The following is a 13,712-nucleotide window of genomic DNA, read 5'->3' on the forward strand; positions in this document are numbered from 1 at the left end:
TTCTGGAGAAGGAGCGCAGAGCTCTGGGAGAGGCGGAAAGACGTCTGGAGGCGGGGCTTAGGGGGAGGGATGGGGCGGTGCCTCCGTGGAGTGGGTGGGGCCTAGACGCCGCTGGGCGGATAGGGCGGGGCCTGGAGCGGGGGTCAGTTCCGAGGGCGTGGTGAGCAGATGGGGAGGAGCCGGTGAGTAGTAGGGTGGGGCTGCAAGACTGCGCGCTGGGCAGCCACCGCTGGGCGGTGAACAAACGCGGGCCTGGCGGATCACAGCGGCCTTCGGCGACCGCGAGAGGACCGGGAGCCGCTGGGACCCCGGCTGCGCGCCTCTCGGCCCGGTCGGGAGCTGCGCCAGTCGGAGCCCCGGGCCGAGCGCGGCTTGCCTGCCTCTCAGCGTTCATCTGGCCGCAGCGCAGCCAGCGGGCATGACCGACCCACCAGGGGCGCCGCCGCCTGCCCTTGCAGGCCGCGGGTGAAAAACAAAGTCGGTCCCCGCTTCACTCAGAGCGAGAAGGTGGCTCACAGCAGGGAACTGACCCGGGGAAAGAGAGTGACCCGCAGCAAGAAAGTGACCGGGACCAAGGAGGAGACCCAGGTGGTGGAGGAGGTGACCAAGATCGAGGAGGCGACCCAGACCGAGGACGTGACCGTGGCCGAAGAGGTGACCCAGACCGAGGACATGGCCCAGACTGAGGAGTTGGTCGAGACGGAGGAAACGGAAACAGCCGTGCTCAGCGTGACCGTCACCCACAGTGAGCACCAGGGTGGGCTCTGTAGGTTGGGTTGGGATCAGTGGGTTTGGCCACGTGTAGCCGAGCATAAGTTCTTGGCTATGTTTGTGGGAATGGTTTTTGTCTCGGGCTGGTGTTAGGACATCTTCCCGTGTGGCCAGTGTGTTTTGTCCCTGGACATTTGTTAAATCCTCTATTTTGGAAGCGTTGTTGAGTGTGTGCCGCTAGTAATTATAGGTCTTTGTGTCAGTCTTGTGTTTGGCCATCTTTCTTGGTTCTGGACATCTACCTGTATAGTGAGTCTGAACTTGGTGTTTGGTCGGACTGTTCATCACTTGCTGAGTACTTTCTGTATTGAATGTCACATCACCGCAGACTCAGTGGGCGGTGGGTCCAAGAGTTACTTTCTGGACACCTGGCGAAATTAACACAGAGCTAAACACTGGAAAGTACACGAGAAAGCTCACTTTGTGAGATTTCCTTAGAACCAGTTAGTTAGGAAAGACCCACATACTTTGCCATCTGGAAGCCATGATTCTGTGTTCAGCAGCCATAAGTCACCTTGAGATGGATGTCTCTTTTTTTAAGGGCTCTGATTTCTGGTCTGTGGAGCACAGATGGGGACTAGGACTCCTTCTGACCCTGGAGTCAATTGGGAGAGCAGTCTAATAAGCTGGACCTGCACTCCACCTACTTAGAAAAGAATTGACACCTGTGTTAAAAAAAAAAAAAGGATCCATTCGTTTGTTTTTACTAAGCACTAATTATGATGTACTTAGGTGTGCCCAGTAAGAAAGACATGGAGGAAAACAGTCCCTTGCTGGTGGGTGAATCAAGGAAGACAAAACTGATGCCTTAGAGACGTTAGGGCAGTCAGACTACAGGATGCAGGCAGCTTGTGATGGCGAGTGTAGACTTTGGAATCAGCTGGATCTAAGGGCAGATTCTGACTCTGCCAGTTGAAGGTTTCTCCAAGCAAGTCTTAATTAAATTGATAGCTGCTTTATGGTGTTGTCCTGGAGTTCTGAGATAATGCGTGGAACAAGTCTTGTACAACTCATTATGTATAATTGCATAAAATGTCAGCTGTTATTAAAATAGTTTTTTATGTTAGAGGAAACAAATCTTTGAGAAGGTCACCAAAGGAAATCTTTGTAATAGGTAGCATCTGAGTTGTGCCTTGGGGACATAGCTCATTAGTAGAGCTCTTCCCAGCAAGCCCGAGGCACTGAATTCAATCCTTAGCTCCATAAGAAAGCACCAACTTATTTTTAGGTTTATGTGAAAGAGTTGTCTTCATTGAATGCTTTTCTTTCTCTCCAGGCAATGAGAGGTATGACCTTCTTGTTACCCCACAGCAGGGCAATAGTGAACCAATTGTCCAAGACCTAGCTCAGCTTGTTGAAGAGGCCACAGGGGTTCCGATACCTTTTCAGAAGCTCATCTTCAAGGGTGGGTATTTCTCATTCATTTTTGAGTTTTTATGGCTAAAGGACAGATTTCATTTTGTTTGTTTGTTTTGGTTTTCTAAAACAAGATTTCTCTGTGTAGGCCTGAATGTCCTGGAATACGCTCTGTAAACCAGGCTGGCCTCGAACTCAGAGATCCACCTGTCTTTGCCTCCTGAGTGCTGGGATTAAAGGCATGTGCCACCACCACCCTGGTAAGGACAGATTTTAAATTGCTTAGTGACTTTCAGTTTTCTGTGTGTGTATGTGTGCATGGGTGTTTTGCCTGTATACATGTCTGTGTACCAGGTTTGTTCAAGGCCAGGAGAGGATGTCAGCTTCTTTGGATCTGGAATTACAGATGGTTGTGAGCCACCATGTGGGTGCTGGGACCTGAACCCTGGTGCTCTGTAAGAGCAACAAATGCTCTTAACCACTGAGCTATCTCTCCAGCCCCCATTTTTCAGTTTTCAAACCAGAACCATTTTCTTTTGTTCATTTGTTTAAAAGGTATTTATTAAGAACCTGCTCTACACTAGACTTTGAAAACATCTGGATGAGTATCAGATTTGGAGTAACAGGATGACAGAAATGTCAACTTTTTTTCAGGAAACATACGGACAGTTTTCTCTGGCTAGGCTAGATTTTTTCCCCCATTGTATGTTCTGCATGATTGTTCTGAAGATACTACTAAGTAAATGTTACCTTAGTTGCCTAATATCCGATTTCTGTTAGTGTGACAGCAGAGACACTACTGTTGCCAGTACTTGACATCATGCTGATTAGAGAGGTTTTGAACAAACTGGATGGAGCCTGGATGGGCAGAGAGCTAGATGATGCTGATGCTGATTTCTGAGGCACTAGCTCCTCCCCACCCTCCCTGTCCTCTGCCTTCTCACTCCCATAGGAACCCATTATTCTGGTACATGATAGGACCAGATTTATCTCATTAGGTTTTGGTCATTGTAAAGAATTTAATAATAAACATTATGGCAGGGATAAAACTTTTGCCTGTAGTAATAGGAAGCATTTTTATTCATATTTCATAGTTAGATCTTTGCCTTTTTCTTGGTGAGAGAGTGATAGTTTCCTGTAGCCCACGCCATTGTGGAACTGGCTAGGTAACATGCATGACCTTGCCCTATGTCTTTTTCTTTTTAAATAATTTAATTTTTGAATTATAAAGACAATAAAAACTTATCTTTCAAAGTTGAGTACAGTAGCATACACCTATAACCCCGTACTCTGGAAACTCAGACTAGCTCCATGCCGACCTAGGTAATATAGAGAGAAGGGAGTGGGGAGGCGGGAGGGGAAGAAGGGCAGAGAATGTGAAGGAAAGAAACAGCACAGAGAAGAAAATGTTCTCCTGGATAAAGTTCCTTATTAATTTTTTTTATGGTACTGTAGCAGTTCAATCAAACATGCTAGGCAAGTACCAAACCACTAAGCCCTATCCTCAGCCCATGTGTTTTACATTTTCTTTTTTATGACATTGAGTTTAGCAGCATTCAGTGAAGTATTCTGAGAAGAAAAGAGCTTTCATGACTACCAAGTCTTTTATTGTGCAGAAATGATCTGTTGGGGCTGGAGAATGGAGTTCTAGGACGGCCAGAGCTGTTCCATAGAGAAACCCTATCTCGAAAAGAAAAACAAATAAATAAATAATAAATCTTAAAACCCTTAGGGGCTGGAGAGATGGCTCTGCAATTAAAAGCACTGTCTTGCCTTCCAAAGGACCCAGGTTCAATTCCCAGCATCCATATGGAGGCTCTAAACTGGTTAGTAACTCCAGTTCCAGGGGATCTGACCTCCACTGGCATCAGGCACACATATGATGCACAAGCATACATTCAGGCAAAATACCTGTACACATAAAACAATAATAAAATTTTTTAAAGAAATGTCTGTTATATGAATTATATTAATCCTTTGTTCCTGAATATTATTTTTAATAACTACTATATAGACATATCTCCAGTTACTTGTTTTGGATAAATATCTAGAAATGACATTATCAGATAAAGACATTTTCAAAAAAAAGTTCCAATTTCTCCTTTTCTTGTTAGCAAACATGAAGCTTTTTGTTTGTTAGGTTGGTAGGTTTTGGTTGTTCTTGAGACAGGGTTTCATTATGTAGTTTGTGCTAGCCTGGAACTTGGTCTTGGTCTACTGCCCATTCTAGGCTTGAACTCACAGAGATCTGCTTGCTTCTGCCTCCTGAGTGCTCAGAGTAGGTGTGCACCACCATGCCCAGTTGTCTGGGTCCTCTGGAGGAGCAGCCACTGCTCTTAACTAGTGAGCCATCTCTCAGGCCCCCCTTTTAGATTAGATTTGTGTTTCTGTTTTTTGTTTGTTTGTTTTTAAAGATTTATTTATTTATTATGTATACAGCATGTATGACTGCAGGCCAGAAGAGGGCACCAGATCTCATTAAGGGTGGTTGTGAGCCACCATGTAGTTGCTGGGAATTGAACTCAGGACCTCTGGAAGAGCAACCAGTGCTCTTAACCTCTGAGCCATCTCTCCAGCCCCCTGTTTTTTTTGTTTTTCAAGACAGGGTTTCTCTGTGTAGTTTTGCGCCTTTCCTGGAACTCACTCTGTAGCCCAGGCTGGCCTCAAACTCACAGAGATCCTGGCTCTGCCTCCTGAGTGCTGGGATTAAAGGCGTGCGCCACCACCGCCTGGCCTGTGTTTCTGTCTTTGAATAATATTTTATTAGTTTTATGAAAATTTCACACAGTGTATTTGATCAGACTCACTTCCTTGCTTGTATCTCCCCCCCCCCACCCCATTTGAGTCCAGTTTGTGTTGCCCAAACACGATCAGGATACAGGACCTGCCCTGGAGTGAGGTGGACCTATGGGGTCACACTTTCCCACAGCTATTAAATGCCAATAGCTCCACAGCTAGTGATGGGGCTTTAATCTCACCTCTTTTCATGTACATTAGCCAAAGTCTATTTTCAGTGTTGTGCAGATGTTATGATTTTGCATGCCTTTGTTCTTTTCAGGAAAATCTCTGAAAGAAATGGACATACCATTGTCAGCACTTGGAATACAAGATGGTTGCCGAGTCATGTTAATTGGGGAAAAGGTAAATTGCTTTCTCTGTCAAAACTCTTCAGAATTGAATGACTAAACTCTTTATACATGGTTCTGTGTAGAAGACCAAATTGGCTGGGTGGTGGTGGTGGTGGTGGTGCACACTTTAATCCCAGCACTTGGGAGGCAGAGGTGGAGGATCTCTGAGTTCGAGGCCAGCCTGGTCTACAGAGTAAGTTCCAGGACAGCCAGGGCTACACAGAGAAACCCTGTCTTGAAAAACCAGAAAGAAAAAAAAACCAAATTGGCTACCCAGATTCACATTGGTGACCTGCCCCCTTAAATGAGGTCTGATGAGGTTACCAGTTTGGTGGTTGCATTATTTGTGCATTTCTACCTGTTGATTAGGCTCTCGCTCTAGGAGTTGTGCTACCTTAATGGTATGGTGTATTTGGTGAATCCTCGGTGTAGTTCAAATGTGCCAGGAACAGGCTTTACTTAGAATTTTCAGGAACGCTTTTTGTGAGAGCTGTAGGTGCTACACGTAAGAACTCTTGTTCAGGTTTTAGGAGCCTTCCTTTAACTGCCCTTCTTACTAAATTCTACAAGAAGAAAACCCTCTGAGGGGGAAGGCTCCGACTGAAGAACTGCGGGACAAGGAGAAGTTAGTTGGTGACAGGTGTGGGCTGCGGCCCTGCTGTGGTGGTACTGTGCCCAACCCTGCATTGTGACACAGTGGCACACTGCACTCAGAGTGAGGTGGCCGAGTCCACTGGAGGCAGGGAGGAGCTATCAGGAGGAATGGGGGTCTAATCTCACGGAGCGTCCAGGGGACTGGGCTCGAGATTTGGCCACAGAGAAGAATGAACAGTTTAGGGGAGTGTAACAAAGCTGCCCGCTGTGGGTGAAAGGAAGGAGAATGTTCTAAATGTCTCCCGGAAGGGGCGGGGAGAAGAGTGTGGGCAGCAGGCAGTACCCATGGTTTCAGTTGGAGCTGGTTAAGAACAGGGAGCCACATCTGGATTCTAGTACATTCCCCCTTGGGGCATTGGGATCTTAGGTCACTTTACTACATTATCTGTAAAACAGTTCCTGTCACACCAATCCTAAATGGTCTTATAATAAAAAACCAGGAGCCAGATATTGGGGTAACCATAAGTTCCTGCCTCTTAGGATTGTGGTAAGGCTTCAAAAGAAAAAGCACATGGTGACACACACCTGTAGTTCTAGAATGGGGAAGATAGAGGCAGCTAGGTCAGGAGTTCAAGATCAGCCTCCCATTATATAGTAAGTTTGAGGCCACCCTGGGCTAATTTGAAACACTGCCTCACGGGGGAAAGATTTGTCATACTGCTGGGCATGCTAGTACATCATCTGTAATCCTAACACTTAGGAAGCTGGGATGGGAGGAAGGAATTTAAGACTAGATAGTGAGATCTTGTCTCAACACAAAACAAAGGAGTATTTGAATTCTGCCTGACTCTTCATTCTGGACTCCTTAGTGGCATTCACTTGAATTTGCTTACACTCTATTTCTTTTTAAAAGATTTATTTAACCTATTTTATGTATATGAGTGTTTGACTGCGTTTGTATGTGTGCACTGTGTGCGTGCCTGGTGCCCACGGAGGCCATAGAGGAACTAGAGTTACAAGAGATTGTAAGCCTGTGTGGTGCTGGGGACTGAGCCCAGGTCCTCTGGAAGAGTAGTGAGTTCTCTCTGGTCCTTGATTTCACTCTAATCTAGCTGGTGGGATCAGCCCAAGGCAGAGGCTCAATCTGACACTTAGATTGGCTCCATTCTCTGAGCATAAGTGAGCAGGATTCTCACTAACTGGAGTGTTTGCCTCACCCCTGCCTTCTCTCTGGACTAGGCTTTATAGGTAGGAAACCTTGTTGTCTAACCCTTTGACATGCTTTCCAGGAAGCATCATCCTTCTCAGTGAGTGGCTTAGCCCAGCGGTGGTCAGATTTTCTTCTGACAGAGGCAGCTGGAGTCTGTGATTACTGACCTCTTTCGATTCTTCCTGTTAGAGCGATCCAGAGGAAGAGGTTGAGTTAAAGAAGCTGAAGGATTTGGAAGTATCTGTAGAGAAGACAGCTAACCACCTGGAAGAGTTGAATAAAGAGCTTTCTGGCATCCAGCAGGTGACTTATCTATAAGAATTCTGTGGATTTAGTGGTGTCGTATTGTTACCTGGTTGGCTTTTTAAAAAAAGATTTATTTCATTTTAAATTATGTATGTATTATGTGTGTGTGTGTGTGTGTGTCTGTCTGTCTGTCTGTCTGTGTGTGTGTGTGTGTCTGTGTGTGTGTGTGTCTGTGTGTGTGTGTGTGTGTGTGTCTGTCTGTCTGTCTGTGTGTGTGTCTGTGTGTGTGTCTGTCTGTCTGTGTGTGTGTCTGTCTGTCTGTCTGTGTGTGTGTCTGTGTGTGTGTGTCTGTCTGTGTGTGTGTGGGAGTGTGAGTACGTGTGGGAGTGCTGGTGGTCAGGGAGACCAGAGGTCTGAGATCCTCCCAGAGCTGGAGTTACATGAAGTTTTAAGCCTCCATGTGGGTGTTGGGAATGCAACTCAGGTCTTCTAGAAGAGCAGTACATACTCTTAATCACTGAGCCATCTCTCCAGTCCTGTTTTGTGCTTTAATTGTAAAATTAATTTGTGCTGGGCAGTGGTGGCCACGTCTTTAATCCCAACACTTGAGAGGCAGAGGCGGGCAGATCTCTTGAGTCCGAGGCAACCCTGGTCTACAGAGTGAATTCTGGGATGGTCAGAACTACACAGAGAAACCCTGTCTCGAAACCAAAATAATAATAATAATAATAATAATAACAACAACAATAATAATAATTTGTGGTGCTTGTACAGGGTTTAAGTGTATGTACAGATAAAGATTCATACCAAGGTCTGTCACATCCTAAACTCTGTCCTCACTGCTTTTCTTGTGGCAAGTAAGGACTTGTGATCCAGAGACATTGTTACTCTGAAAAATAGTTTTCATCTTATTATCAAAAATTTCAATATGATGTACATTTGGTAAATTGTTCTTCTATTGATTAAAAAATTAACATTTTCTTGTGTCGTTGATAATGGTCATAATTTATTGCATATCATGGTTTACCTAACCTAGTTTCTATTCTCTGTTGTTTTACCTAATAATTTTTTGTTACGTATGATGCTTCCTTGAATGCCCTTAGACATGAGTCTTTTTGGAACAGCTGTGATTGGTTTTGATAGGACTGAGTTTGGATTTCTGAGTAATTTTTGAATGTCTTGCTATGTGTTGTAAAATATGCGTTTGTTACTCTGTTTTGATAGCCATCCTCAGAAATCCCTGCTTTTCAACTCAGCCACCAGCTAACTGATGATTGGGCTTAGCGATGTGACTAGACAGTGAGGGGTTAATAAAAATAGGTGCTGCTTGAGCCGGGTGTGGTCCCGCACACCTGTAGCCCCGGCTCTTCTGAGATGGAGGGGCGGGCATCAGGAGAAGGGCACCATTGACTAGGAGGTGAGTTGGAGACCAGTTTATTCCACGTGAGACCCTGTCTCAAAACAAACTAAAATCAGCATAGTCATCCTCTGTTACCGTATGGATCTCTCTATGCCATGAGTTATATGAGCATCTACATGTCTTCCCTTCAGCATCCCATAATCCGAGAACAGTGAGACATGGAAAGTATAAAAAGAAAAGCATTTAATTGGGGCTGGTTTACAATTCAGAGGTTTAGTCCATTGTCATCATGACAGGAAGCATGGCAGCATGCAGGCAGACATGGTGCTGGAGAAATAGCTGAGTTCTACCTCTGGAGGCAGCAGGAAAGAGAGACACTGGGCCTAGCTTAAGCATTTGAAAACCCAAAGCCCAATGACACATTTACTCCCAGAAGGCCAAACCTACTCCACCAAGACCACACCTCCTAGTCCCTGTCAAGTAGTGCCACTCCCTAACAATGGAGCATGATATGTGAGCTGATGGGGGCCATTCCTATTCAGAGCACTAAACAGAGAGTGTTTGACAAAGATACCCCATGTCAACCTTTGATATCCCCATGTTGCGCTGTGATGCCCAGCATTTAAGTCTATGCTCTTAATGTCTGCCTCTTATGTGCATGTGTACACTTGGGACTGAGGACTACACTGTAGTTAGGCTTCAGAGGCATTCAGAGTCTCAGTGGACCATATGAGAAGAGCAGCCTGCAGCCTGGTAGGATTCTAGACTGGCCAAGGCCAGCATTTCTAATTTTCCCAGGGGATGAAGGTCTGAGATTCAGCCTGGCTTATTAGAGCAATGGTAAACTCTGGGTCACTTCATCAGTATAGTGGTATGGTTTTCTATGAGTCTCAAGAAGCACTTGCAATAGTGCCTTATTCCTTCACAGGGTTTTCTGGCTAAGGAATTACAAGCAGAGGCTCTCTGCAAACTTGATAGGAAAGTAAAGGCCACAATTGAGCAGTTCATGAAGATCTTGGAAGAGATTGACACAATGGTAAGTAAATACTCAGCTTAGAGATACTATTTTCATTTCTCTTTTTTTTTTTTGTCTGTTTGACTTTTTTCCCATTTTTATTTATTTATTTATTTTTCTATTATCAGCTTGATACAGTATAAATTCTTATCCTAATAGCGAAATGTTTCATTGAGTGCCCAGTAATTGAGTAAAACCAAAACTTATTATAAGCCACAGTCATCCTAGGGTCCCCCCTGCTATGTAGCCTCCCTGGTTCTGTGGGTTGCAGTCTGATTGTTCTTTGCTTTATATCTAGAATCCACTTATGAGTGAGTACATACCATGTTTGTCCTTCTGGGTTTGGGTTACCTCACTCAGTATGATATTTTCTAGTTCCACCCATTTGCCTGCAAATTTCATGCTGTCATTGTTTTTCTCTGCTGAGTATACTCCACTGTGTATATGTACTACATTTTCTGAATCCATTCTTCAGTTGACGGGCATCTAGGCTGTTTCCAGGTTCTGGCTATTACGAATAATGCTGTTATGAACATAGTTGAGCATGGAGATACTATTTTCTTTTTTTTTTTTTTTTTTTTTTTTTTTTTTTGGTTTTTCGAGACAGGGTTTCTCTGTGCAGCTTTGCGCCTTTCCTGGGACTCACTTGGTAGCCCAGGCTGGCCTCGAACTCACAGAGATCCGCCTGGCTCTGCCTCCCGAGTGCTGGGATTAAAGGCGTGCGCCACCACCGCCCGGCATGAGATACTATTTTCTAATGACAGTATTTCAGGCCATTTTACTCTGTCAGTATTACACTTCCATTGCCGGGAAAATCTGTTACTTGGGGATGTTAAGCATGTACTTTTGTGTGCCAGGTATATGTGTCCTAGTTAGCTTTAACTACCAACTTCACACAGCCTAGAGGTACCTAGGAAGTACCTCTCAATTAAGGGATTGCCCAGATTAAGGTGGCCTATCAGCAAGTGGGGGGTGGTTGATAATTGACATAGCCCACTATGGGTTGCAGACAGGTGGTCCTGGGAAGTATAAGAAAGCTAGCTTTGGGGCTGGAGAGATGGCTCAGAGGTTAAGAGCACTGGTTGCTCTTCCAGAGGTCCTGAGTTCAATTCCCAGCACCCATATGGTGGCTCACAACCATCTGTAATGAGATCTGGCACCCTCTTCTGGCCTGCAGGGATACATGCAAACAGAACCCTATATACATAATAAATAAATAAATCTTTAAAAAAAAAAGAAAAAGAAAAAAAAGAAAGCTAGCTTTGAGCTGGAGAGATGGTTCAGAGGTTAAGAGTACTGGTTGCTCTTGCTTCCAACCATCTTTAACTCTAGTTCCATGGGATCCAGTGTCCTCTTCTGGGCTCCATGGGTATCAGGCATACATATAATGTAGATATACACGTTGGCAAAACACCCATTAAATTAAAATAAATAAACCTTAAAAAGAAAGAAAGCTAAGTGTGAGCCAGCAAGCAGCATTTTCGTCCATGGTTTTTGCTTCTAAGTTTCTGCCTGACTTCACTGATGATGGACTGTGACCTGGAAGTATAAGCCAAATAAACCCTTTCCTCCCCGAACTAATCAGTGTTTTTATCACAGCACCAGGGAGGAAACTAGGACAGCGTGCTAGGTTCTGAACATGTGGAGGTTCTGACCTGTAGGCATTCGCAGCCCACCAACACAGGGCTTTTGTAATACATATGACGAGTGTGTCTGTGTGAGTGCGCACGCTTGTGTGTGTGTGTGGGGGGGGGTCATGGACCTGAAACCCAAGAAGTTTATGATCTTGAGGTTAAGGAAGCATGGGTCTTTGATCTTGAGGTAAAGGAAGCATGGGTCTGTGTTTTCCTGAGACTCGGGTGGTGATGCCACTGAGCTCATTTCTTCTACAGACTTCAGCCACAGCCAGATCTTGGGAGGCTGTTGAATCGCTGACCCAAGTTTTCTTTAACAGATGAATGTAAGGGTATCTCTAGCTTGATGCTTTATTCTTAAGAGTGAACTTCTCTGGGCTTGGAATCTGTTGTGACGGGGGCTTAAAAAAACAACAAAACAGGCTGGAGAGATGGCTCAGAGGTTAAGAGCACTGGCTGCTCTTCCAGAGGACCTGAGTTCAATTCCCAGCAACCACATGATGGCTCACAACCATCTATAGTGAGATCTGGTGCCCTCTTCTGGCCTGTAGGTATACATGCAGACAGAACACTGTATACATAATAAATAAATATTTAAAAAAAAAAAAAAAAAAGAACAAAACAGCCAGGTGGTGGTGGCAGATCTCTGTGAGTTCGAGGCCAGCCTGGTCTACAGAGTGAGTTCCAGGACAGCTAGGGATATACAGAGAAACCGTGTCTCAAAAAACCAACCAAACAAACAAAACCCCAAAACAACAGAAGGTACTTTCCTGCAAAGTAGTATCCATATGTAAAACACAGTGAAAAAACAAAATCTGTGTTTTAGATCAGGTTACAGTCCAGATATTGCAACCAAAGGAGAGACCATTCATAGGAATGAGAGCCATGAAAGGAGCCACATAGGATGCAGACTGGGAGAAGTGATGCCTGAAAGTGCACATTTGACTTACATTGGTGACCTGTTGGGTGTGTTGTGTGGATTGCCAATGTCTCTTGTCATTGTTACTACAGACGTTAATTTTTTTGTGTGAACTGGTTCTTCCATAGGTCCTACCAGAAAATTTTAAAGACAGCAGGCTAAAAAGGAAGAATTTGGTAAAAAAGGTTCAGGTGAGTTATATGAGTACATGACAGGCTGTAATATATTTAGAGTGTTGCTATGTGTGTTTATCTGTTCAAAACAGGGTAGTGTAGAACTGTGGTGAGAGGCATGGTCTGTTATTACTGCTTGTTTATTAACATGAACCCAAGAAGGGGATTCTTGTCCCTGTGTATTTGATTTAATCAGTTTGGGCAAGTTCACTGGAGAGCAGATAGGGCTGGCAAAGGTCCAGTAAGGGCCATTGGTATGTCTAGTGCCCCCTTGTGGAGGGTTAGCCTAGGGCGTAGTCAGAAACCATGGCCCAATGTTTCACTATCCTTGAAGTCCAGACTGGGAGTCCATGTCCATCCCTGCACAACCTGTTGAGAGTCTAATCAACAGGTTCCCGAGAATGGCTGAACAAAGAGCCTTGTGTGGGCAGTGGCTGGCTTGTCCTAGGAGGGCCTGGGATCTCACTGCCTGTGTCTGTCTTGTAGGTGTTCCTAGCTGAGTGTGACACGGCGGAGCAATACATCTGCCAAGAGACAGAGCGGCTGCAGTCCACAAACTTGGCCCTTCCTGAATGAAGCGTGGTGGAGAGTGCCTGTGCTGGCCTGAAGAGCAGCTTCCCAGCTCTGCCCTCTCTGGAACAGAAGCTGCTTGTTTCTCCAGGGCTGCCAGAGGCAACTGGCCAAATATCAATTTCCCTGCTCCTCTATCGGTTCTCAATGAAAAAGTACTGCCTTTGCGCCCTGAAGTAGAGCTCCTGTTTTCTCATTCTGGCTCTGTGTGCCTGTGCTGTCCAGCAGCTGCCTTTTAGGAGAGAGGCCTTCCTGCCCAACAGTTACTAGCTCTTGACATTCAGGCACTTTCTGGGCTGGGAAGAGCTCTAGTTCATCTGGAGCTAGTTCCAGGTTTGTGGGGCACCCTAGTCTTCAGATTCGTGGCCTTGTGGTCTCACTTTGTAGACGTAAAACCAGAATCGCCAGGCAGGTGCATCCAGGTAGGAATGTTGGATAGAAGTTTAGCACGTGGACAGTCACAGAGTGCCTTGCTGTCCTGCTGTGACTCGATTTCAGAACATCTGACTGGATTGTTTAAAGACCTTGTCCTCATCTCCATTGTTCCTCCCCAGCCACAGGCCTTGGTTTCAGGGGACATGCTTTTTTTTTTTTTTTTGAGACAGGGCCTCACTGTGTAGCTCTGGCTGTCCTGAAATTGACTATGTAGACCTGAGATCCGCCTGCCTCTGCCTCCCAAGTGCTGGGGTTAAAGGCAGGTGCCACTATGCCCGGCTTCAAGGTGCTATTCTAAGAT

General features: G+C 45.2%; 1 protein-coding gene across 1 annotated transcript; it reads left to right on the forward strand.

Moving 5' to 3' along the window:
• Positions 1 to 243: 243 nt before the first annotated feature.
• Bag1 (BAG cochaperone 1) lies at positions 244 to 13,152 on the forward strand (the record flags this gene model as incomplete). The annotated part of the gene is made up of 7 exons (XM_052717231.1): positions 244 to 745; positions 2,048 to 2,176; positions 5,186 to 5,268; positions 7,249 to 7,362; positions 9,594 to 9,701; positions 12,362 to 12,424; positions 12,893 to 13,152. Coding segments are annotated over 7 exons (1,089 nt in total), but the record flags the coding sequence as incomplete, so codon positions are not given.
• Positions 13,153 to 13,712: the final 560 nt, after the last annotated feature.

This window comes from Peromyscus californicus, unplaced genomic scaffold (genome assembly GCF_007827085.1).
Source record: "Peromyscus californicus insignis strain IS unplaced genomic scaffold, ASM782708v3 Scaffold_5__1_contigs__length_169319896, whole genome shotgun sequence".
Taxonomy (NCBI): Eukaryota; Metazoa; Chordata; class Mammalia; order Rodentia; family Cricetidae; genus Peromyscus; species Peromyscus californicus.